Source organism: Panthera leo, chromosome B2, assembly GCF_018350215.1.
Source record: "Panthera leo isolate Ple1 chromosome B2, P.leo_Ple1_pat1.1, whole genome shotgun sequence".
NCBI classification, from domain to species: Eukaryota; Metazoa; Chordata; class Mammalia; order Carnivora; family Felidae; genus Panthera; species Panthera leo.
In genome coordinates, this window is record NC_056683.1 from 22,626,760 (window position 1) to 22,650,533 (window position 23,774).

The following is a 23,774-nucleotide window of genomic DNA, read 5'->3' on the forward strand; positions in this document are numbered from 1 at the left end:
TCTAGTGGTTTTGACATAGAACCCAAAGCTGGCCCCCAGAGCCTACATCAGATGACCTAGCATCTCACTGAGAGGTCCTGTGGCTTGTCTGTAGCTTCTGTCACTATCCTGAAACTTGAAGCTCCTGCAGGTGAGGTCTCCACCACTATGTGGTCCATCACCTCTTCCGTGGTCCAGAATGAACTCCAGCCCTGACTACTGTTGTCTCAGTGCCTGGGCAGGTGCACAGGGAGGAGTGGGAGGCAATGTTAAGAGCACAGGCCTGGGGGTCAGAAGGACCTTCTCCAGTGCTGCTGGTTTTGTAACATTTCCCTGTGCACCTTAATCTTGCACCTGGAAATGGGAGATAATGGGACCAGCTCTAGGGGCTTGTGAGGTTTGAATAAGAGGAGGCATATAAACTCCATGAGGGCTGGACTTGGTCTTTCTATGACTCCATGGCTCCATCAGTTGTGTAGAACAGCGGTCCCCACTCTAAACAGCTGAATGAAGGTGGAGTACTGTGCCCAAAACACCACGATATCAGCCACATCAATGTCACTGTCATGTGACGCTTCCACTACCAGGCAAATACTTACGTGGCCTACAGATGGGTGGAGGCAGATGGCCCTGGCTCGTAGCCTGTAAGTGCTGAGTGACAGTAGTCACTGTGAAGACTGGAAGACTCCTAGCATGAGAATGGAGGACACAATGTGCCCACTGGGGTGTCTCAGTAAGTAGAGTCCACGTGTGGGCATTTGGAGGCTGCCGTAAATTCTTTGAGTTCACTCGTTTCCTCTGATGCATGAAAATGAATTTAAAAAATAAAAGAACATCCAGTGTCGAAGGGTTTCCTTTTTCTTTTCTTGACTACCGGGCCACCAGCCAATGGCTGGGAGCACTGGGCCAGTGTTGTGGTGACTGGCTGGTTCCAGGAATGATAAGTCACAGGGTACAGCACAGGGGAATCAGTTCAGCACGGTGTCACTCATCCGGAAGAGGGAAAAAGCAAGGAGGGGACAAAGGGGTAAATGGCTCCACCCTTGAGCTGCAGTTGGTCACAGAGTTTATCACCATGACCTTCAGAGTAGCCAGTGTCTGCTGACCTCTGGCTGCCTGGCGTCTTGAGAGGCCTGTTGACATGGATAAGTGATGCATGGGCCTGAAGCATACTTGGCCTTCAACTCCAGGACATGGCTGCAACCCTAGCCTGAGCCTTCCTGCCTCTCACGTAAAGTCATGCTCAGGATGCCTGACTCAGTGTGGTGTTGTGGAAAACGGCTCCAGAAAGCCCAGTTCTGGGCACAGCTCTACAGTAACTAGTTATGCCCTCAGGGAAGCCATCTTGCCCCTCCGGACTCCAGGGTCCTCATGTGTAGACACTCAGTTAGGGGCAGATGTGGCTGCTCCTAGGAGCTGTTCCAGTTGCAATATTCCACGGTTCTACTGTTTCCCACCTGAATCATGATCAGAGCAGGTATCATTTACTGCTGGCTTGTTAGGTTCCAGGTTCTATGCCAAGTATAGCACATGAGAGGTCTCATTGGGTCCTCACAATCAACCTCTGTAGTAGGTGTTATTATTACTCCCATTTTATGAAGGAGGGAACCGAGCATTCTGGAGGGTCACAGTGACGGTGCTGGTGTTAGTCACCATGCTCTACGTTATACAGAATTGTCTGTTTTTGAATTGCAAGGTGCTGTTCGTCTTATGGATTAAATTACCTTTCCCATTGTTTCCTTTCTCATTACTTATTTTCCTATGGGAACCATGAAAAAAGTCAAGAGCTGGATGGGGCGGGTCTGCTTTGGTGTGAGTGTCAGCCTACTAGATTAGAAAGAGGGGGTCAGCACAAGCTCATGCAACTGGAGTTCTTAGAACAGAACAGAGGCCCAAGGAGCAGGAGGGAGGCACAGACCCGACCACCAACCAATGTCTATGTAGGCAGAAGGTGCTAATTTGGAGGCGGCAGGCCTGAGTGTGAGGGTATTGTTCCTGGTCTAGTCCTGTGACATCTTTAGGCCTTAGTACCTCATTAGTAAAATGTTAGATAATGGATATACATTATAGAGTATTGAGAGGAAACATTCAGAAAACTCCTCTGTGAACCTTCCTGAATGTCACTCCTACCCCAGGCCCGAGTATAAGGTTTGGCACAAGCACAGTATTGGACAAATATTTGTGGGCCATGGGGTGGCACCATGATTTTCTGGGTGTTATCCACCTAACTTGGGTTGTTACAGAATATTAATAAATGCCTAACTGGTCTTGGGGAGAAGATGGCTCTCTGAAACACAGCCTAAGGCTAGTCGGAAACGGTCTGCTGGCAAACGCTCCTGAAGAAGATATTACTAATCATGGTGTGCATTCCACACAAGATCTATCCGCTTTAGTAACTGCATCGAGGGGGCCTCAGGACCCTGGACAGCAGTTTGATGCCATGCATGGGTGCAGGAGTTGGGGCACTGCTCCCTTAATTCCCTTGAAAATCCAAAGGAAAAGTACAAATGAATAACACTGTAAAATGACATTAAGGCCCCTTTGGAGAGCAGCTGCCCACCCCCCATGCTGCTAGCCGATAATGGCCACCCCTCATCAAATATTTATTCCAGCCCTTGTGGTCGTCCATCAGCCTCCAGCATCATGCCAGGGATGGAATCTGATTATTAAAAATGGTCAGGAGCGAGGCAGGCAGACTACAAAGTGCTTGGGATGGAAAGGGGGGAACATCAAAGCCCCATATTCTTCCTTAAAGGTCGTCTCCGGAAGCAGAGGCCTCCTGTTAGGCAATCAAACTCGCAGGGATTCAAGGACCTGGCCCCTGCGTGCTTCCCAGCCTCTTGCTCCTTTCTTTTCTCGCCAGTGGGCCAGAAGGGAGTGAAGCCAGAGCCTGACTCTGAGCCACGGGTTTATGAAAAGCAAGAAATACGCTGCCCCATGCAGACATGTGACTGCCTTCACTTTTGAGGGGGGTCCTGGCATTTCATTAGTGCCCTGTTTGAAGCCTGCCCTTTGCAAAGGAGAAAATGAAGAGAAGAAAGTAAGTACGGAGGCTGATTCAAACAATCTTCTGGTATCTTGAGTTTGTGATATCCCTTTGTGTGGCTTCACTTATTACATGGGTGGAAGAGCCTGTCAGGCAAGAAATCATGCCTGGTGTTTACACTTTAATGGAACCCAGGGACCAATTAACCACACTAAGTGCCAACGGGCAAAGCATTTCTTAAAGGAATAGGAGGGAACTCTTATATTATCGTTCCATTTCCCTCCTCTTTTCCCAAATAAAAGACAGATACTATGTCAACAGTCTCTCAAGAGTGATCTTTTATTTTCTGAAAGTCCTAAAACTGACCCATTTATCAAAACATGACTGATGCCTCAGCCTACAAACAATATCCTTTTCTCCCTCACAAATCCTGAAGTCCCGAGAGGCTGCAGCCTGGTCCAAGCAGTGCCATCAAAATCTGCCCTCCACACCCAGCAGCTGCACGGCAGCCTCCTGCACAGCCTGGTGGACACGCCTGACCTCTCTCTGGGACAAGGTCCTCTCCATGTGGCGGTAGGTGATTCGGTAGCAGTGGCTTGTCTTGTGTGTCCTGGAGAATGGAAGAGAAAGGCAGGTAAGTGAGGGACAGACGTGCCTGTCGCCTGTAGGAACAGTGTTGCCAGCTCTGACCAGATCAACCCCAGAGGAGAATAGGATGGGATCCGGGGCCTACTGGCATGGTATGACAGAGACATCACCATCACTAACAGCCTGCACCTCTTACAGGCTTCCTGAGAGGTGGTGGTTGGGAGACCACTGACTTGAATAATCAAGAATGCTGGTTCCCACTGAACTAGCTGCATTCAAGTTCCCTGGGCAGGACGTTTCTTACAAGTCTGCTTTCCTGGGCCAAGCCCTGGATAGGTGGGATGTGGGCTCTGGGTTTCTGGGCTTTTTATCGGTTCCTCAGGGGACTCTGCCAAGCAGAGATGGTCAGAAGCCAAGGCCAGCAAGCCTCCACCTTTCTCATGTCACAGAAAACATATTTGGAAGGCACACTGCAGTCACAAGGCCGGGATTGGCTCTGGGGGCTCTAGCCACCTAAAAGGCTGAGGGGTATCACTCTCTTTGCACCTCTAACAGGCCATGGAAAGCATAGAGACAATTGTGCCATACAGACATGCTTCCGAGTTCCAGGTAGTGGGGGGCCTTTTGCAGAACTTAGTCTTCACAGAGACACGTGAAGCCACAGCTCCTGGTGCGGCTGCTCTGTGAACGTGCTTCTCCACAGGTGTGCCTGTGTGTTTCAGGTATACTGGACAGGCCTTCCGTTGCTGCTGGAAAGGCAAGGCCTGCCCTGCTGGGGTCCTTAAGAAGCGTTCCACTGTGAAAGTACAGCCCAACTGTGCCCAGTGGCACTGGGCCTCTTGTGGCCACTGGAAAGACTCCACACTGCCTCCCCCAGGTGCAGAAGACAGGCCTTTTTTTCAATTTGACATCATCAAGGAAGGAGGCTGCAACATCCTGAGTTTCTGAGAGATGGAAGATTCTAGAGGAGGAAAAATTAGTTAAGGAGTGAGAAGGAGGGCATAGGAATCATAGATGCTTGAAGATGATGCCAACATTTACTAGAACAAGTGTGGTGATAGGATCTGGGGGCCCAGGTTGTCAGTGACCTGGTGATGGTGCAAGGGTGTGATGGTTTCCTGCAGGTGGGGGGCACAGCCATGTCAAGTTACGCCCACTGCAGGGGACACCTCCACTAGCCTCCTAATTCCCTGTGCCAGTGAGGGAGACAGAGGCCCCCTGCAAGTCAGTGGCAGCTGGGCCACGACACACCTTTCCTGGGTCTCAGTTTCTCCTCTGTTGAAAGAGATTAACAGCATAGCACTTACACCATCAACCTTTCCAATCTGTTGCAAAGACCTAGTCAGAAAGGGACAGGGCTCTGCAAATTATGAAGAACTATATGAGTGTGAGGCAAAAGTATCCTTGTGGCAACTGTTGGTATGTGCTTTCGTTGGTTCACTCAGGCATCTTTTACTTAGCTGAAGAGTTTGTAATATGGCCACTCTGCATGCTGGGATGCCCAACCAAAGATGAATGGGAAAAATTTATCAACTTGTCTCTATATGCTTCCCAGAAGGCCCCTAGAAGGATTCCCGGGATTCAAACAGCTTTTATAAAACATTTTGATGAGTGAGGTGTAAATGAATCATAAACATATGGATTAATTTTATAATTTGAGAGAAATAAAATTTGGCAGAATATTTGGTGATAATTCAGTAGCTTCAACTGAAAATCAACCAGCTTTGCCTTTTCCTAACATCACTGGGGAGAGAAAGAAGATTTAGTTTTGTTTTCTAGAAACTTCTTTTTGAAGATTTTAGTTGGTAGGACATACTCCTGTCCTCATTTGCTTGTTGGGAGGACTGAAAGCAGTGGAGCTGGCAATTGGTCATGAGTCTCCTCATCCTTGAGGAGTGGGTTGTCCCCGAGAACTACAGGGTCACAGACCTGAAGGGTCTCATGGCTCGTCACTGACCAGGTTAAGACAATGGATTTCTCAAGAGGAGGGGTGCCCTCAGTGCCCAACTCCAAGTATCTGAATTAGAGCTCTTTTGATTCTTTTATACCACCCAATGTGGCCTTTTTGTGGTCAAAAAGCTTCTCAACCTTTTATCTGCCATGACCCTCACTGTCACTCAATGAGAGCAGCGTTGATATAGTGCTTCTTATGTACCAGGAACCACCGTAAGCCCTTTGCAGGCATTAACTCATGTAAGCATCAAAACCCCACTGAATTCCTAGCACTCTTGTCCTGGTTATAAAAATAAGGAAACTGAGGCAGAGAGAGCAAAATAACTTGCCCAAGTTCACACAGCTACTAAGTGGCAGGGCTGGATTTGAAACCAGGCAATCTGGAGGGAATGCAATCGTGCAGCCACTGTGGAAAACAGCTTGGTGGGTCCTCAAAGAGTTAAACATGGAATTACCATATGAGCCAGCCATTCTACTCCTAGGTATATACACCCAAAAGAACTGAAAGCATGTATTCAAACAAAGACCTGTACGAAAATTTTCATAGCCAAACAGTGGATATGGCCGTCAATGGATTAATAGATAAACAAAATATGGTATAGCCATATGGTGGACCTGTACAACGGAATATTATTTCGTCATTGAAGGAATGAATTAATGATACATGCTGCAATGTGGATAACCCCCCAAAACATGCTAAGTGAAAGAAGCCAGACACAGCAGATCACATACTGCATGATTTCATTCACATGATATATCCAGAATAGGGAAATCCACATGATAGAAAGCAGACTGGCGGTTGCCAGAGGGTGGGGGAAGGAGGTACAGGTGGAAACCGCTTAATGGTGTGAAAATTAATAAAGGGGACTGGGATGCTAGAAGGGGAGCCTACAAGGGAGAGCCCTTCCACTCAATGTCAATTACAAGAAGAATTGTCAACTACAGACTCCAACGGAAGTGTCAGTTACAGACCTCAACAGAATAGTCTCAACAGGAAGCAATTGTCAATTACAGGTCCCAACAGGGAAGGATGTACACTGCATCTCCTACAGGAGATCAACCACTCCTGCAACACAGCCAGTGAGAAACCACCATCACCCTGAACTCCTGCTTCTCTCCAATGAACTTTTGTCCAAAACAACCCCTCTCAACTTCCTCCTTCTCTATAAAATAATATTCTTCACTTGTGTTTGTTGGATTTGCTTATGATTGTGCTGTAGCTGGCTTGTTCCATATTGTAATTCTTGTCATTTCCAAATAAGCGCATCTTTTGCTGGTAAGATAACTGGCAGTGTGAAGGTTAACATTAGGCACAAGGTTTTCTTTTGGGGTGAAGAAAATGCTTTGGAACTAGGTAGGTAGTGTGGCTGCCTAACATCGAGAATGTCCCAACTGCCAATGACCCGCCCACTTCAAAAATGGTTAATTTTCAATGTTTACTTATTTTTGAGAGACAGAGGCAGAGCATGAGTGGGGGAGGGGCAGAGAGAGAGGGAGACACAGAATCCGAAGCAGGCCCCAGGCTCTGAGCTGTCAGCACAGAGCCCGACATGGGGCTCGAACCCACGAACCATGAGATCATGACCTGAGCCGAAGTCGGACGCTTAACCAACTGAGCCACTCAGGCGCCCCAAAAATGGTTAATTTTCACCTCATTACAAATACACACAAGGAAACTAGGCAGTTTGGTTTCAGAGCCCAATATTAGCTACCATGCCTGAGCACTCCACCACACTCCTCCTTGTCTTCTTTTCCCTTCTCCAGCCTCTTCCTTCTACCCTAACTTTTCCTAAGAAGTGACAAGGCTTGCAAGCTACTGAGAAGGGAATTGCCTTTAATCCTTCTATTCAAGAGATGGAGTAAGCCCATGTTCCTTTCTAGCTCTGCTCTTTGACTAACAAGCCAGACATGAGGCATAACTGTGACATAGAGTGGGAATCCCTGGAACATGGATGCTTTTTAAGAGGTCTTTCCCATATATACAATGGAGTATTACTTGACAGTCAAAAAGACTGAAATCTTGTCATTTGCAACTCTGTGGATGGAACTAGAGGGTATTATGCTAAGCAAAATTAGAGAAAGACAAATATCATATGACTTCACTCATATGAGGACTTTAAGAGACAAAACAGATGAATGTAAGGGAAGGAAGGCAAAAATAATATAAAAACAGGAAGGGGAACAAAACATAAGAGACTTAAATATGGATAACAAACAGAGGGTTACTGGAGGGGTTGTGGGAGGGGGGCGTGGGCTAAATGGTTAAGGGGCATTAAGGAATCTACTCCTGAAATCATTGTTTCACTATATGCTAATTTGGATGTAAATTTTAAAAAATAAAAAATAAAATTAAAAACAATAAAAATAAAAAAAAATTAAAAAAAAGGTCTTTCCTGTTTATGGGGCCATTAAAAGGCGTGTTGCAAAGCCAAACAGCTGGTGGGAAATCAAGAGGGCTTGCAGGGAGAGCATAAAAGGGGGGTTGGGGAGGGGTGCAGTCGCAGCTCCTGTCCACCCACAGTTGGCTGGGCAGAGTGAAGCTGCCAAAGCCTTCCCCCCAGACTCACGTGGGCACAGCCTTCAGACAAGAAACCTTCCCGGAAAGAGAGAAGAGACTACATTGACAATTCTCTCTTCTGTACCTGACAGCTTCTAGTCATAGGCAGAAGAAATGAGAATCCCTTATGGAGTTTGTGAGGGCAAATTTCCTTACAGTAAGTCTGAAGAAGAGTCTAAACATTTCTTTTGGTGCTGGAATTTCACTGCATTAGGATATTGGCGGAAACGAGTTGGTCACTGGTTGGAGCTTGGATTTTTAACAGAGACTTTGGATTGAGAACCTGAGAATGTTTGAGCTTCAAGGGCTTATCACTTGTCTAACTCAAGGACTGATTCAGTTCTTGAACAGACAGTGCGTTCCAGGCACCGAGCTGGACAGAGGTAAGCGAGTGAGGGGAGTCCCGACCCAACAGGTTCACATCTGGGGACCAGAGGTCTGCAGAGGTCCTGCAGCAACCCGGGAGGAGCCCGAGTGGAGGACTGTTCCCCTTATCTCCGTGATGGGGCTGGTGCTGCATTGAAATCAGCCATGCGGCACTCCCACCTCACATCCTCCTTCAGCAAATGACTCTTTCCTCTGGTGCTTCCCCGTGAGCATCTATGTGGGACTACTCATGTAACACGAGGCTGGGCTCTCCAGGGCCTGTGAAAGGGATCCAGATCATCCTGCCTACTCAGGGGCTTACCTCTGGTGAGAAAAAGGACACAGGACGGCCCATGCTTGCCCGCGCACAGAGGAGCTGAACGATGCTGTGGTTCGCTGCTCTAACCAGCCTCCCACCTTTTGTGTTTTCCTACCTGGCCTCCCTTCAGTTCTCATTCTCAGAGATCCAACCTGGCTCATGAAGCTGGAAACATGGCTCAGAACTTTTTCTGAAACTTACTTCTCCTTGGGTCCTGTTCCCTGCTCCGGTGTGATTGCCAAGGTGCACCGAACTCTGCTGTCCTATGTGTCCGGCTGCCCGCCCCCCTCCCAGGAACTGAGGGGCAGCCCCCTGTGGGCAGGTGGCAGCGCTGGGCTGCATGGTGGGCGTACCTGTGGGCAGGGAGGCTGTATTTTCAGGCCTCCTTCTCCCGAAGCACTAACTAACCTTAAACCTATGGAAGGGGATGTTTGGGTGCTGCGCATGATCGAGTCTGGATTAGTAGAGGAGTGTTGAAATCAGACATGTTTAAGAGGAATCCTGCCTTAGCTCTTTCTTTTCTTCCTGACCAAATAAGTGATAAAATTAACAAGTATCAAAAGTACTGCTAGGTGACTGGCTGTGCTCCAGTTCCCAGGGTGCCAGCAATAGACTCTGAAAGAACGTGGGGCTAACCAAGCATCGCTGGAAAGAAGGGACAAGGGGTCTGAGTGCTAGCGAGGGTTGGATTACTTCTATTACACAACCACTTGGTTTACTCTGGCAACTAGACAGGTTCCAAATGTGAAATAAAACCCTTCCATGGGATGCAGCCAAAGCTCAGCTCCTGCAACACCCACAGTGGTTGGCTTTTCCATCTGTGACAAGAGCAGCTACTTCATGTTCTTGGCCACTGGACACATCCTGGAGTAGATCGTTTACCACCAGCAGTTACTGCAGATGCCACCTATGCGTGCTGGGACTACTCAACACAATAATGTCCATTTGGTCTGTCACACGGGTCAGCCTCACACTGGATCCTTTCATTCACTTCTGAGGATACACAACTACCTGATGTTTCCCTGTTTCCAGTATCATGGGTTATGTGCGATGTCACATGTATAATGCGTATCTCTCTTGTCCTATACACAGCACAGAGGATATGGGTGTAGGTTATGTATACTCTCTTCTACTCAGGTCACTGTCTTTTTCTAAATTCCTGCCCCAGGTGCTGCCATGGGGTGGGTTCCATTTTCTGAGTAAAGAAAACAGGGACTCCCCTGTTCACTTTTAACGTGTCTCCTGCATGTATCATGCAGAAGGTCAGTGGGAAGCCCCACAAGGCAATGTCCCGCGCACCATCAGGAGGGTGCAGAGTGCTTTCACGGGGTGGGGGTGGGGGTTGGCTCAGGCAAGGGAACAGGATGATGGGAAAAGGAGAATGGAAGGAAGTATCTGTTCAAGGCTGCTCCTGAAAATACAGAATGAAAAGGGGCCTGGTGGAATGCAGAGGAGCCCAGAATTTGCACCTAGAGACCTGAGTTGTAGTCCCTACTCTGCCCGTTGCTTTCTGTGTGACTTGGGGCAGTTTACTTAACCCCTTGTGAAGTGAGGGTCACCACCCTACTCCTGGGGTTGTGCCGGCTGAGTAGGGCATGTCTGGAGCCTGCTAGGATGGAGGCTGCTGCCCTGAGAGCTCAACCCCTAGTCTGTCCCATCTCCTTCTCCTATTCCCAGGATGCATCAGGAGAGTAACGGCACTACGGGGAGGACGACCTGTATTTCTTACATCCTTCTTTGAAATCTCCTTTTGTGGGCCTGGAATCTGACCTGTGGCCAAGGGTAGCATGAGCACATTGGTTAGCTGTGGCTGGGAAAGTTCGGTGAGGAGGACAGGTCAGGGAGAGTGATGAATTATCACTCAGAATCAGGCACCATTTAAATAAGTCATCTGGAAATTAAGTAAATTATTTTTTCTTCTTTACCTTTCATATATATATGTATATATGAAATATATATATGAAATATATTTCATATATACATATATACAATATTTCATATATACATACATATTTCATAAAAATATATAATATACTATATATAGTATATATGTAGTATATGTATATACACTAAAAAAGAGGAGAAAATAAAATCTGATTATAAGACAGCATACAGTGATTCTATATCACTTTCCTAATGAACTGCTCTGGGGTTTTCTCTGAAAGAGATATCACTGGTTTAATGTAAAGAAAGAATATAGGCGTGGGAGGCAGGAGACCCGGGTCCTAGTCCAAGCCCCAGCAACATCTGTGTGGCCTCCCCAGTGAGATGGCTGGACTGAATGGGCTCGAGGCCCCCTTCCAGCTCTAACAGTCCACCAGTTACTTCAGAGGACAGAAAAGTTTCTAAAGCAAATGCACATGCAGAGGAAAGGAGCCAGCCAGCCAGCAAGCAGCATTTGCAAGCTGCATGGAATGAAAGAGAAAGGGGCCCTGATCTGGCGGGCAATTTCTTGACAGGCTAATGCATGAACACAAGATGCATTAGTAATATTCATGATCAAAGCAAGAAGGAAGGGAATTGGCTTCATGAGGTTGGATTACGGCTTGGTAGAGCCCACTGAGAAAGTCTTCTTGTAGAAGGTGGACCTCGACTTATAACAGACACTCTGGACAACTTATAGCCCCTCTCCATCAACTACGCTTTTCTAGCCCTGCATCCCTTACCCCCACACTTTCCAGAACTAAGAGGTCTGCTTTTCTTATTCTCAGAATGGTAGGTTGTAGGCTCAACGCTCCCTGGTGGGCCGTTCTAAGTGAGGTACCTCCCCACCCCAGTTCCTAGCTAGCCAGCATCAGCAGTGCCTGTCACTGCCACTGCTGTGGTTACGATTTCTTCCCAGAGGGATTTCTGTTCCTGGGAGTCAGTCACAAGAAACCAAACCAGATGGTGCCTCTGACAGTTACTGCCTTGGGAAAGACAACTCCAATCCAGGCCTTGATGGAGGGAGAGTCAGAGCCAGGGAAAAAGGAACTTGCTGGGTGCAGCTTGAGTAGAGCTGCTTTCAAACCTGCCTCCCCCGCCCCCCTCCCCAGTTCCCAGTCATCTTGCGTGGTGGCAACTTAAGAGCTCCTCAGAGACGCACGTTTTGCAGGCAAGAAATGCTTTTTCACATCAAACACTTGTCAAGTCCTCAGGGAAGTTTCCAAACACCCCCAGGGTTTTATTTCCATCAATCCCTGTAACTTCTCCTGGTACTTCCCAATGAGTGTCTCATGCTAAGCTCCTCAGGAGGGACAGTGTTCATGCTCTCGCCTCCTGGGGAGCATGGCCCATGTTCCTGCCCCCCACATGCATGTATATACATATGAAAATTGTTTTGGGGAAATCATCTAATAGAATCTCTTATGGAGGGGCACAAGATCTAGACTAGCCAGTGCCACGAGGGCCTAGCTAGAGGACCTTAACCTTGGGCCAGTTCTTCATTTCTGATCTAGGTTCTCATTCTAAGACACAGATAATGAACTCATAGGGTTTTTTGAAGAAACTGCATGAAAATAATATATGTTAGGTGTTTAGCATAGTTCAGACTTATAGTTAACAATTAGTATTATTAATTATGTACCTAAGTATTAAATAGCCTCTACTTTGGGCCACACAGAAAGTGACCTTAGATGAATTATCAGAGTTTCTACTTCTCATTTGTAAAAACGGATCCCTAATATGATACATACTACAACACAGAAGAAACTTGGGGGCATTATATCAGGTGAAATAAGCCAGACACATAAGGTCAAACATGTAAGTCCACTTATACGAAGTTCCTAGAGTAGTGAAGTCAGAGGCAGAAAGTAGAAGGGTGGTTGCGAAGGGCTGGGGAAAGGGAGGAGGGGGAGTTAGTGTTTAATGGGGACAGAGTCTCGGTCTGGGAAGATGAAAAAGACCTGGCGGCAGATGGCGTGATGGCTGCAAAACAGTATGAAGGTACTTAATGCCACAGAACCATACATTTAAAAGTGGTGAACATGGTAAATTTTACGTTATGTATATTTTATTAAAATAAAAAAAAAATTGACGAGGAGAGTTGGCCCAGATAACCTAGTTGACTATAACTAGGAATGGAGGTTGGCAACTCACATTTATATTTAGAACAAACAAACAAAAGACAACAACGAAAACCCGACCAGATCACTGACACCCATGTGGCAGACTGTTGGAGGGTATGACGTGACTGCTTCCCGTCCTCCCCAGATGGCTCACTTTGACTTCATTAACCTGTCTCCTAAGCTGCCCTGCATTTCATACAAATGAATTTTTACGATGCCCTGCTCGTAATGCTATAACAGAGAATTTAACCATACTTGAACAATTCTTTTCCATGATTCCATGATCTTCCAAGCTATCCTCATACATTTCTAACAAACTTGGAGTAATGGTTCATTTTGCACAGATTTCCAAAGCTCTGTGCTTTTTGGTTGCATGGAAAATTTGGAAGAGGTTTTATTTTTCTCCCTGGCTTCGTCTGCCAAGCCAGAGTCAACAGAGCTAACTTTAACTCTTCTACTGTTACATGGCAGCTTCCCAAACGTGTTGACACTTTGGTGGATGACTCACGTTACAAAACAGAAGATTTGTGGTGGGTGAAGTGCTACATTTCCAACTCAATCAATTGATTAGCAATTATTTATCCTGTGATGAGGCAGACATTGTGGAAGATACAAGATACGAGTTGCTTGATCAACACACAAATATTCACAGAGTGGCTGTTCTGTGCACAGCTCAGTGGTGGTGTGAGGGGGAACAAGTATCCCAAAATAATATAAAGAAGGACTGGCTAGATAACCATCTACTTGGGGCTTAAGACATTTATATATGAAAGGATACCAACAGGACAAAGCAGTTCACACTAAATGTTAAATGAACGACATAGATTGTAAATAACTTAGTACTGAGAAACATTAGCAGGGGAGAAGAGATTAGATTTAGATCTTAAAGTATGATTAGGATTTTTGCAGGTGAAGGTCAAGGGGTGCATCTAGCTGGCAAAATGACACAAGGACTGGCTGAGGGGCATTCCTTATATCTTTTTGCCTCTTCCATTTCAACGCTGAGTTGGTGAGTGTATGTTACAGGTATAAATGGTCCAGTGAAGAGGTATCCAGAGGATGCACGATCTGCTTGCTGGGAGAGGGCTGTATACAACCACAGCAGGACGCCAGCTTTGGTCACAGCATGTACAGGAAATGATTGACCCTGTAAGAGGGAAGGGTCATTTCTGCAAAGGCACAGACAGAATCATGAACATGCATTGGACAGGTTGAGGAGACGTGAGTAGTTCAGAGTGGCTGGTCTGGGTGTAGACAGTACAGAACTGGTAGGGTAGGAGGCTGCAGGGTGGGTAGAGATTATAGAGGAGGGTCTTATGTTCCTAAGAAGCCTCAAACAAAAATCCATCATTAAGCAATCAACCAAACAACAGAGTCCAGGATCTTGTCTCTACAGTATCTCATAACTGCTCTGGACAGTTTTATTGCATCTAGAGTCTGGTCCTCAGTGAACTTCAGGTCTCACTCCCCACAAACAACAGAGGATTACTCAGATATTATGGTATATTATGTCACCAATCTGGTAAAAAAAATTTTTTTAAGGGAGAGATAGTGTGAGCAGGGGAGAGGGGTGGGGGGCAGGAGGGTGGGGAGCGGGAGAAAGAGAAAGAGAGTATCTTAAGTAGGCTCCATGCTCAGTACAGAGTCCAATGCAGGGCTCAATCCCATGACTCTGGGATCACAGCCTGAGCCGAAATCAAGAGTTGGACACACAACTGACTGAGTTACCCAGGTGCCCCCTGAGCTGATATTAATAACCACCCAACCAAGGAATATCCTATAGATCTATCCTCAATCCCATTATTATGAGTAGAATTACCCATAATTGTGTTATGTTGTATAACTTATATTTCTTTAGCAAGTAATGGATCAAATGTGCTGATTGCTTTAAGAAAGACTCAGTGTCTAGATAATTATGAAGGAAGTATTAGGAAAGAGAAATTTATATACATTTCAAATGACTTATGGTTATTTTGCAAATGTTTTTGAGGAGGGACTCTCTCAGTCTAATTAATAGCACCATCTCTTGACAAATAGTGAGTGGAAGATTGAGGGAGAGAATGACAAAATAGAGACTTGGTTGGCAGGATGAGCTCCCACTATTCATCGCATTCTAGGCTGGAATATAGCAGTGATATCTTGATTAAGGATTCATTGTACAAGCAACATATTTTATGGAATCATAGAATCCAAGACATATAGGCCTTAAAGATTTTCTGGCCCATGATTGAGCTCTTTCTATAAAGCCTTATGTTGGTGTACTTCTGGGGCAGACCATTCCAGGCTTCCCCAGCACAGGCTGAGAGCAAGATCCCCTTTACAATGAGCTGACAAGTGCTTCCTATGTTTGTCCTCATTGGTCCTCAGTTCTGCTCCATGACAGCCCTAGTGAGGGACTCCTAGGATCACTGATAGTCAGAGTTGGAGGCAGCACATGTAATGTTTAACATCACTGTCTCTAAGGTTAAATGTCTGTCTGTCTATGCATCTGCCTATCCATCCATCCATCCATCCATCCATCCATCCATCCATCCATCCATTTCATTTATCCATCCAACAGATGAAGGGAATATCCAATATATGTCATGTATTCTGCCAAGTATTGAGGACAAAATGATGGAACAAAAAACAAAACACAACAAACCTGACCTCATGAAGCTCACAGTCTAGCATAAGACACAGGCATTAATCAAAGAATTATGAAGAAATGTAAATTGCAACTACACTACTGGGTTTGAAGAAGAGGTATGTGAGGCTACAAAAAAGGGCAATTGACTCAGATGGGTGGGTCAGAGAAGGTTCCTTGTGCAAGTGTTAGTGAGCTGAGATCCTACGGAGGGTAGGAACTAACCAGGAGAATGAAGGTGAGGGGTGGTGATCGGAGGAGTTTCTGGTAGAGGGGCTGACAAGTATACAGGCCCTATGGTCTGAGTTCAGATCCTAACTGCTCCTCCTCTGAGCTATGTGATCTCGGTCAGATTTCTGACCTTCTCCAAGTCTCAGTTTTCATGATAACATGGAGAAAACAATCCTGCATGTCATGCAGATGAAGCCTTCATGGGCTCAGTCCAGGTTCATTACTATGAGCACCATCATCTGAGAGTCCCATAGTTCAGGCCTTTTTTCTTAAGCAACAGAACCCCAATCTCTCTCCCATGTGATGCCCTTCAATTTTGTTCCCTATAATTACATGGTATATAGAGTACAGCTTAAAGCAAAGCTACTTTAGTTAAAGTGGGCTTGAGGATCTCATGCACTCGGCCTCTGCTTCCTGCCCACAGCAGCCTCCTTCCTCAGAGGCTCATCAGAATCCCCAAAGCTCCAAGGAGGGCAATTTAAAAACCACCCCAGGGGCACATGAGTGGCTCAGTTGGTTAAGTGTCTGACTTCAGCTCAGGTCATAATCTCATGGGTTTTGAGTTTGAGCCCTGCATTGGGCTCTGCACTGATAGTTCAGAGCCTGCCTGGGATTCTCTCCCCCCATCTCTCTCTGCCCCTCCTCCACTCCCTCTCACTCAAAAATAAATAAATAAACTTAAAAAACAAAACATCCCAGATTCTACAATAAGAAGCAAAACTCAGAGAGGCAATGAATGGTTTGCCTGAACTCATCTCAAAATTTACAAATCACAGTGAAATTTGCTTACAATACAATTGAAGCTCATTTGGGGGAACATATTCTTCTATATAAAGAGAAATCTTTGCTTCCATTCAGTATAAATTCAGGAAGACACAGCAGAGAGCAGATAGGCTGCAGAAGTTAGAAACCTGGATTCTTATCTGAAAGCTTATCACTAAGACAAGTGACTTAACAGGTCCTTTAACAGCTCTGAGCCTCAGTTTCCCTATTTTATAGAAGGGATTACAGCTGTCTTACAGTGTTACAAATAGTAGGTTTTTAAAGTGCTTTGCAAACAAGTGACTATTTAAATATACCATAATAAAAGGGAAATTTCATCCCTGCAAATGGCCAAACAATAGTTAGTGCTAAACTTGGGGAGAAACGGTAATCTAATTGAATATTTCGTGTTAAAAGAAAGCACAGTGATATAGTAAACAAGATACATTTTCTGATATGGCCTATGGCTTGTCCTATAAAAATTCCTAAAAAAAAAAAAAAAAAAAAAAGAGTTCCAAACAACTTTGGAGAACAAAACAGCATCATATAGCCTTTAACACAGACCACTTGGCAGGTTAGTGTTACTTGAAGTCAAGCTGCTGGACTGGCTGGGTGTACTACGTTATAGTCATACCACAGTCATGGATGTTCCTAATGGATCTATTTTTACTATCTAGAGAAAGACACAACTATCCCAGACCATCTATTCCCCCGGAAAGCTAACATGAGGAAACCACACTGACAGAAACCTGTAACATCTATATGAAAACAGTACTTAAATTCCACATATTGATAAAATTAAAGAAAGCTCTGGGCTTTGCCATCACATAGTCTTTGTAAAATTGAAGATACTTTGTTACTAATCATAGTAGCAACAGTAAGAAAAGTTAATTATAAAGTGATGCAGCTTCCAAAGCCTTGGACCCACACAATCTTATTGGTTGAGATCTACGTGGCAATCCTGACAGGCAGACACTGTCACTTCCTTCTGCAGAGCCAGGAACGGGCTCAGGGAGATGAAGGGGCTTAGTGAGGGTCACAGCTAGAATATGTGGGGACTTGCTTTCTTCTTGAGCAGGTCTGCTCATCTTTTTGTCCTAGGCACACTGTTCAGCCTGTTAATGTCACCATTAGCGACTTTTAAACAGGGATATCACAGTAACCAATAAAATTACAGGATGCTTTCAGAAACAGGACTAGGACTTTGTCACAAAAGAGGAAAAAAGATATTCCTTAGTAAATATTACTTAGCAGAGAAAGTGGAGGAAGTATAAAGAACGGGTGAAACAAGAAAGAAAAAATATTTTAAAGGGAAGAATGATCTATTTATTATGTACTCAGTGCCACGCACCATAATGTTTCACTTTATTCTCATCATTAATAGAAAATGTGGAGGAAAAAAAATAAAACAACAACAAAAAAATAAAAACAAACATGCTAGAATAAGGGAGAGTATGAGACTGATGAAGACACAGTCAAACCTAGAGAACACAGAACCCAGATCTGCAGGTTGTGAGTTAAACTAGTGGAGACAGTACACTTGTTTTTAGAATGTGCAAACAAAATGAAAAGAAAGCCTTATCAATTCCATGGTTTGTACTGTCTGAGAGGAGAAAAGACCACACTTCTTTAAGGAAGCAAAATTTACCCCAACATAATACTCTAAAAGAAATTTCTCAGGTGGGGCTCCACACAGGGAACTTCAAATTAATAACGACTATGATTTATGGATCACTAAGTATGTCTACATGCATTACCTCATTTAATTCTTAGCCAGTCCTATCATAATGGGAATTATTTCTCCTATTTTGCAGACAAGAAAACTATAGCTCAGAGAGGTTAAAAGTGACTTGCCCAGGTTGCTCAAATAGTAGGTAACAGACGCAGGATTATAATTTGGGTGTCCAAAGGCCTCCAAAGCTATGTTTTTAATCCTGGGCTGGGAATATTGTCTGATATTAGTGGCCAATGTGTCAACCATATCACTATTTCAAGGCAGTAGCTGAGTTTCATCAGGCTATTTCCTTGATGAAACTTGAGGGAATAGTCCTAAAATGTACTTCCATGAAAAAACAATTTTGCTTCAGGCAAGGGAGGGGGGGGGTCAGTACAACACAGCTTTTTGGGGGGTCCAGATATCTTTCCTACTTGGATAAATCCATTGACCTCTCCAGGTCTCAATAAGACAGAAGCAATGCTATTTGCTCCTGACTAGTCCCTCAGTTAGGAAAAAACTGAAGTCATGTGAGTAAAGCATTGTCAGCAACTTGGAAAAAAGCTACTAATAAAATAAGAGTCAAAGTCAATAAGCCATTTCAAAACATTATTGAATTACAGTTGTTTGTTTTCAAATTCAGTGAAAATAAATATTTTCTTACTTCAAAATAATGTTATCAAGCTTATATTTCTGGTATACTGGAGAGAAACATAATCAGTCTTCCTAAGTTGAATTCTATCCATTATAAATAATTCGGCAAGATTTGATGAGTGCCCATGGGTTAATTTCAAGGGCAAAGTATCAAGACACCTCAATTGTGGGCTCATGGGGCAATGTGACACACTGTCATGCCTTGAAGAAACAACTAGTGTGGTCCAACATCTTTAGGTTCCCTTACTTCATGCTGATTTCTTTTTTTTTTCTGGGCAAAGGACTGAGTATGTAGAGTTGGGCAGTGTGTGCTTTGGACAGATTGCTGGGACAGGTGACCAAAGAGTATGTCTGTCTCTTCCATGCATGACAATTAGCTCAGAATAAGAAAGCAGTGAAGGAGGAAGGTTCCAGAATGATGACAGAATAAAATAAAAATCCTACTGCTATATACTCCCAGATGTGTTGAATAACATATAAGAACATTGGCTTTAAAAAAATAGCTAAATAGATAACATGAAAGCAAGGGAAAATCTCCCTAATGCTTCAGCTGTCTAGAGTAGAGAGAAATATCAGTTACTGTAACCTAGAGTTTATATTTTGATGTCCACCTGGGAATAGGGGTGAAGTCTTTGGTCCACATGAAGCAAGGAGTTGGAACTAGGTAAGCAGCTGGATTCCTGCACAAAGCTGGTACCCTAAAGGACTGCATCCTTAATAAAACAGTAGACTAAGAAAAAATATACGCTTGGCACAAAGAGGGGCAAAACAATTTTGTCTCTGCCTAGATTCTGAGAACAATGCAAAGGAGTCTACCCTGAGAATCAAAATCCCAGGCCTGTGTCACAAGAGGCTTTTGGATCCAAAATATACAGTGCCTTAGATCCTCAAGCTGAGAAGTCAACATAAAATTGGTCCTGAAATGGTGCTAACCCCAGGATGCCTGGCAGAAGAACATGAAGAGCAGCTCTGGAGAGAAGGTTAGCTACATGGGATCACTCCAGGAAAAGCTCCAAGGAACATAACCTCATAGTCAAAAATTACAGAACACATGAGGAAATAACCCATTATATGCCCGAGTCATTAGATAAAAAACGCAGAAGGATCAGTACCCCCAAGAATTTCAGATATAAGAACAACCTAAAAAGTGTTTAAAATGCTTAAAAATGGATTCAAACATTTAAAAATGCCCCAAATACTTAAAGACTTAAAATAACCATATGAAAGAACATTATGAAAAGAGAATAGCAGGTCTGAAATAGACCTACATAAAAATGTAGAGAAATAAAAACACAGTTATAATTTGAAAATGGGTGGAAAGGTTAAAACAACAGATTAGACACAGCTGAATGAAGAATTAGTAACCTGGAAGACAGGTCTGAGGAGCTGCTTAGAATGCAGTAGAGAGAAAGAAGTACAGAAATGGAAGACAGGAGAGAGGGTAAGAAACATAGGATAGAATACGAGTGCCAGAAGAATATAGAGAGAAGAAGGAGAGGCAATATCTGAAAAGATAACAGCAAGAGACTTCCAGAATTGATGAAATCCTCACACTCTGGAAGCACAGTAAATTCTGAATGGAATAAAAGGAAAGTCTACATCAGACACATTGTAATGAAACTGCAGAACACCTAAGACAATGAGATGACCTTGGAAACAACTAGAGAGGAAAAATACAGAATTTACAAAAGAACAGTGAAAGAAATAGGTGACTTCTCAATAGCTACGAAGGGGTCAGGAGGTAATGGAATAATACCAACAAAATGTCAACTCCTATTAATTGTACTCAGCTAAGCTATTATTCTAGAATAATGGCAAAATAAAAACACTCTCACACAAAGTGGAACATGATGAGAAAGTTTACCACTCAATACCTTCATGAAAGACCTACAGAAAGTATACTTTAGGAAGGAAACTGAATTCAAAAAGAAAGTGGATGTGAGAAGCCAGCAACAATAATATGATGGCTTAGATCACAACCAGGTGAAAGCTAGGTCTGCGATGTCCCAGTTTTCAGGGACAGTCCCCCTCTTAGATGGTATTCCCAGAATTGCTTCAAGTTGGAGTAAGCTCTCAGGAAAGCCAATCTCCTGCTCTGGGCATTACCCTCAGTCCTAGGCCTCCCACAGAAGCCAACTACTTGCAGAAATGCACTGTGAAGCCACACGGCAGAACTGAGGGCTCCCGCTCTGGTCACATACACCGGCTTTCAGCACATGCTAGGTGTGATTTCTTTCTGGAAAGTTGTTGAATCTCTGTAAAAGTGGGGCTAATAACATACTTTATAGATATGTGCATGGAGATCCGAACACAGTGCCTGGCACAAAATAAATAGTAAGAGATAGCAGTCAGTATATAATTAGTATTAGCATCATGACCATTGCTAATTAGTTTAATGAACAGTACATACATTTATTTAGGTTCACAAAAAAGTGATGTGTCCCCATATTTTTCAGAAAAAAGAAAAATGAACAAGAGTATTAATATCAACAGAAATTTATCAGGCACCAGGTGCTAAGTACTATACACTCTCCACCACACTACTTCTGGCCTTTGAGCACCTCTGACTGCATGACATCTAAGCAGGTCCTCTGATAGCATCACCCTGGTGCTGGCTGAATTAAAACTGTAGGGAAGCGGCTGGCAAGTCTTTCTCAGAAACACTGTGTTGTTGACTGTACTTGATTTGGAAGATACATCCTGGTTGGTTTTGTTTATAAAAAAAATTTCTTTTTAATGTTTATTTATTTTTGAGAGAAAGAGACAGAGCGTGAGAGGGGGAGGGGCAGAGAGAGAGGGAGACACAGAATCCAAAGCGGGCTCCAGGGTCTGAGCTGTCAGCACAGAGCCCGATGCAGGGCTCAACCTCACGAATGGTGAGATCATGAACTGAGCTGAAATCAGATGCTTAACTGACTAAGCTGCCCAGGTGCCCTGGTTTTGTTTTTTAAAACCACTTTCTGCAGTTACCTCTGGCCACAGGAAAAATCAAAATAGAGCAGAGAGAAAAGACAGATCTGCTGCTCTCTTTTCAACATACAGGACAAAGCCATGAAATCTGCATGCATGTTAACATGGGGGGTGTGGCAAAAGAAGGGCCTGGATTATTGACAGCTCTGTGCCACAGCCAATTATTTTTACAGTTCATTAAAAGACCTCATTCACCTTCGTCTCTATTCCAATAAGCAAAACAGCAACTCACAAAACAGACACGTGTCCAAGGAGAAGTGCTGCAGAGGGATCTAATGTCTTGTTGGTGGACCCTGAGTGGAAAGCTCTACAGCTGGAATAGAGCTACAGGGATAAATCCTGGGCCTTCAAGCAAACATGCCAGAGGGGGCACCCTTTCTCCTTGTTACTGACCAAATAAACTGATGTCCAAAGCAGAAACCCCTCTGGCCACCTGCTTGTTTCAGTGTTTGCAGAAGTGACTTTGATTCATAATGTTTCCATGCAACACATGTACTCTCTCTGCCCTTCTCTCTTTCCCTCCATCTCAGTGCCCCCAGATCAAGATCCAAGGGACTTCTGGGTGCTGAGTTGCTACTTTGTTTTGGGCACGTTAATTTAAAAAGTGCTAAGTACTTTTGTAATATACTATAATATACTTTTCTAATATACTATGAGTATACTATCTTGCATACTTCTCAAAACTCTCTTATATAGCATTACTCCCATGGGAACAATAAGGACACTGAGAGCCAGAGGGGTTGTGTGACTTGCCCACCTCACCTGCTCTGCTAGTTGGGGCAGAGTTTGCGGGGCCCTCTCCAGGACACCCTGCTACCCCTTTCCTAAGACACGGCTCTGGGTGAGAGAAGTGGGGGGCACTGGGAAACAGCAACATGTGGGGTGTGAGGAAGTTTGGGTTGCCATGCTGTTAGTCTTTCCTCTAACCACCCAGGTAATCCTGAGCAAGCAGCTAACATCTCTGGGTCTCACTTCCTTCATGTGGACTAGATGGTCACTGAGATCTCTGGCCTCTTCACTCGGGGTCTCTAAGTGCTTATGTATCCACAGCAGGTCAGGACGGACGAAAAACTGGGACCCAGGAGGAAGCATGTCTCTAAGTCACCTTGGCACCCAGCATCTGTCCTACTTCACCCTGGCCATGAAAACTGTTGCTTACAAACAAGCATTTGGCTGGGAGTTCCAGCGGCTGGCGGTGTATGAAGCTTTACTACGGTCCTTTTGAGTAAGTAGCTACAAAACTGCTAATTGGATTCGGCGAGTTGCTGAGTCACCATTGGGTAAGATCAAGTTGCTCTGCACATTTGATGAGGCCCATCCTGTCAGCAGCTGAGAACATTTTCTTTGTGATTAAAAAGAACAGGAGTGCGAGAAGACGTGCAGGGGATTGGCTTTCACAATTTACGACGAGTAATTAAAATCTAACAGGCCACAATTAGAAAGCCTCCACCACAACCTTATTTTGCCATTTGTCTTTTAATTAAATATGTCCCATGATTTAGCTCTAATTCAACACAGATTTCTGGTGCAGACAGGGGAGAGGAACACACAGAGGTCAGGGCCCTGATGGACTGGTGATGACATCTTCTTGGAGAAAGAGGGTAGTGAGAAGAAGCTCAAGTATTTCATATAAACCACTGATCTCTCCTTTCTGGGGAATCTTTGCACATCACAAAAAAGAGATGAAATGTGCCTGGCCCTTCACAAAACCACCACTGGGCAGAGCTGGTGGAAGGACTTTTTAATCTTCCAGAATTGATAGGGTGATAAGTGGGAGAAATTTACCATTATGCCATGGAAAATAAACATTTGTTAGGGCACTGTGGCACAACCCGGGGTGGGAGAAATCATTTTTAAATGGAAGAGATTCAGAGAGATTTCTCTTTTGTGCTACTAATGGCTTACTGCAAACAAGCAGTAACTTTGTGCACGGCGTGTTTAAGGTGCCTGAGTGGGGCCATCGAACAAGGGTGCGAGGAGTGGGGGGTCCTTGGATGTGACTGTCTTCCTGAGTGCAGCCCGG

General features: G+C 44.5%; 1 protein-coding gene across 18 annotated transcripts in view; it reads right to left on the reverse strand.

The window, feature by feature from the left end:
• Nucleotides 1-3,281: 3,281 nt before the first annotated feature.
• Nucleotides 3,282-23,774, reverse strand: part of FARS2 (phenylalanyl-tRNA synthetase 2, mitochondrial) — a 538,971-nt gene continuing 518,478 nt past the window's right edge. For 12 of the 18 annotated variants that reach the window (XM_042938002.1, XM_042937999.1, XM_042937993.1 and 9 more), the window contains 2 exons: nt 4,146-4,514; nt 3,560-3,575 (listed from right to left, as the gene is read on the reverse strand). In XM_042938002.1, the coding sequence (XP_042793936.1) occupies nt 4,187-4,514 (328 nt within the window). In that variant the 3' untranslated portion in view covers nt 3,560-3,575; nt 4,146-4,186. Of the gene's footprint in view, nt 3,576-4,141; nt 4,515-23,774 lie in introns of all 18 variants that reach the window. The other 6 variants (XM_042938006.1, XM_042938012.1, XM_042938015.1 and 3 more) reach the window with 4 other exon arrangements.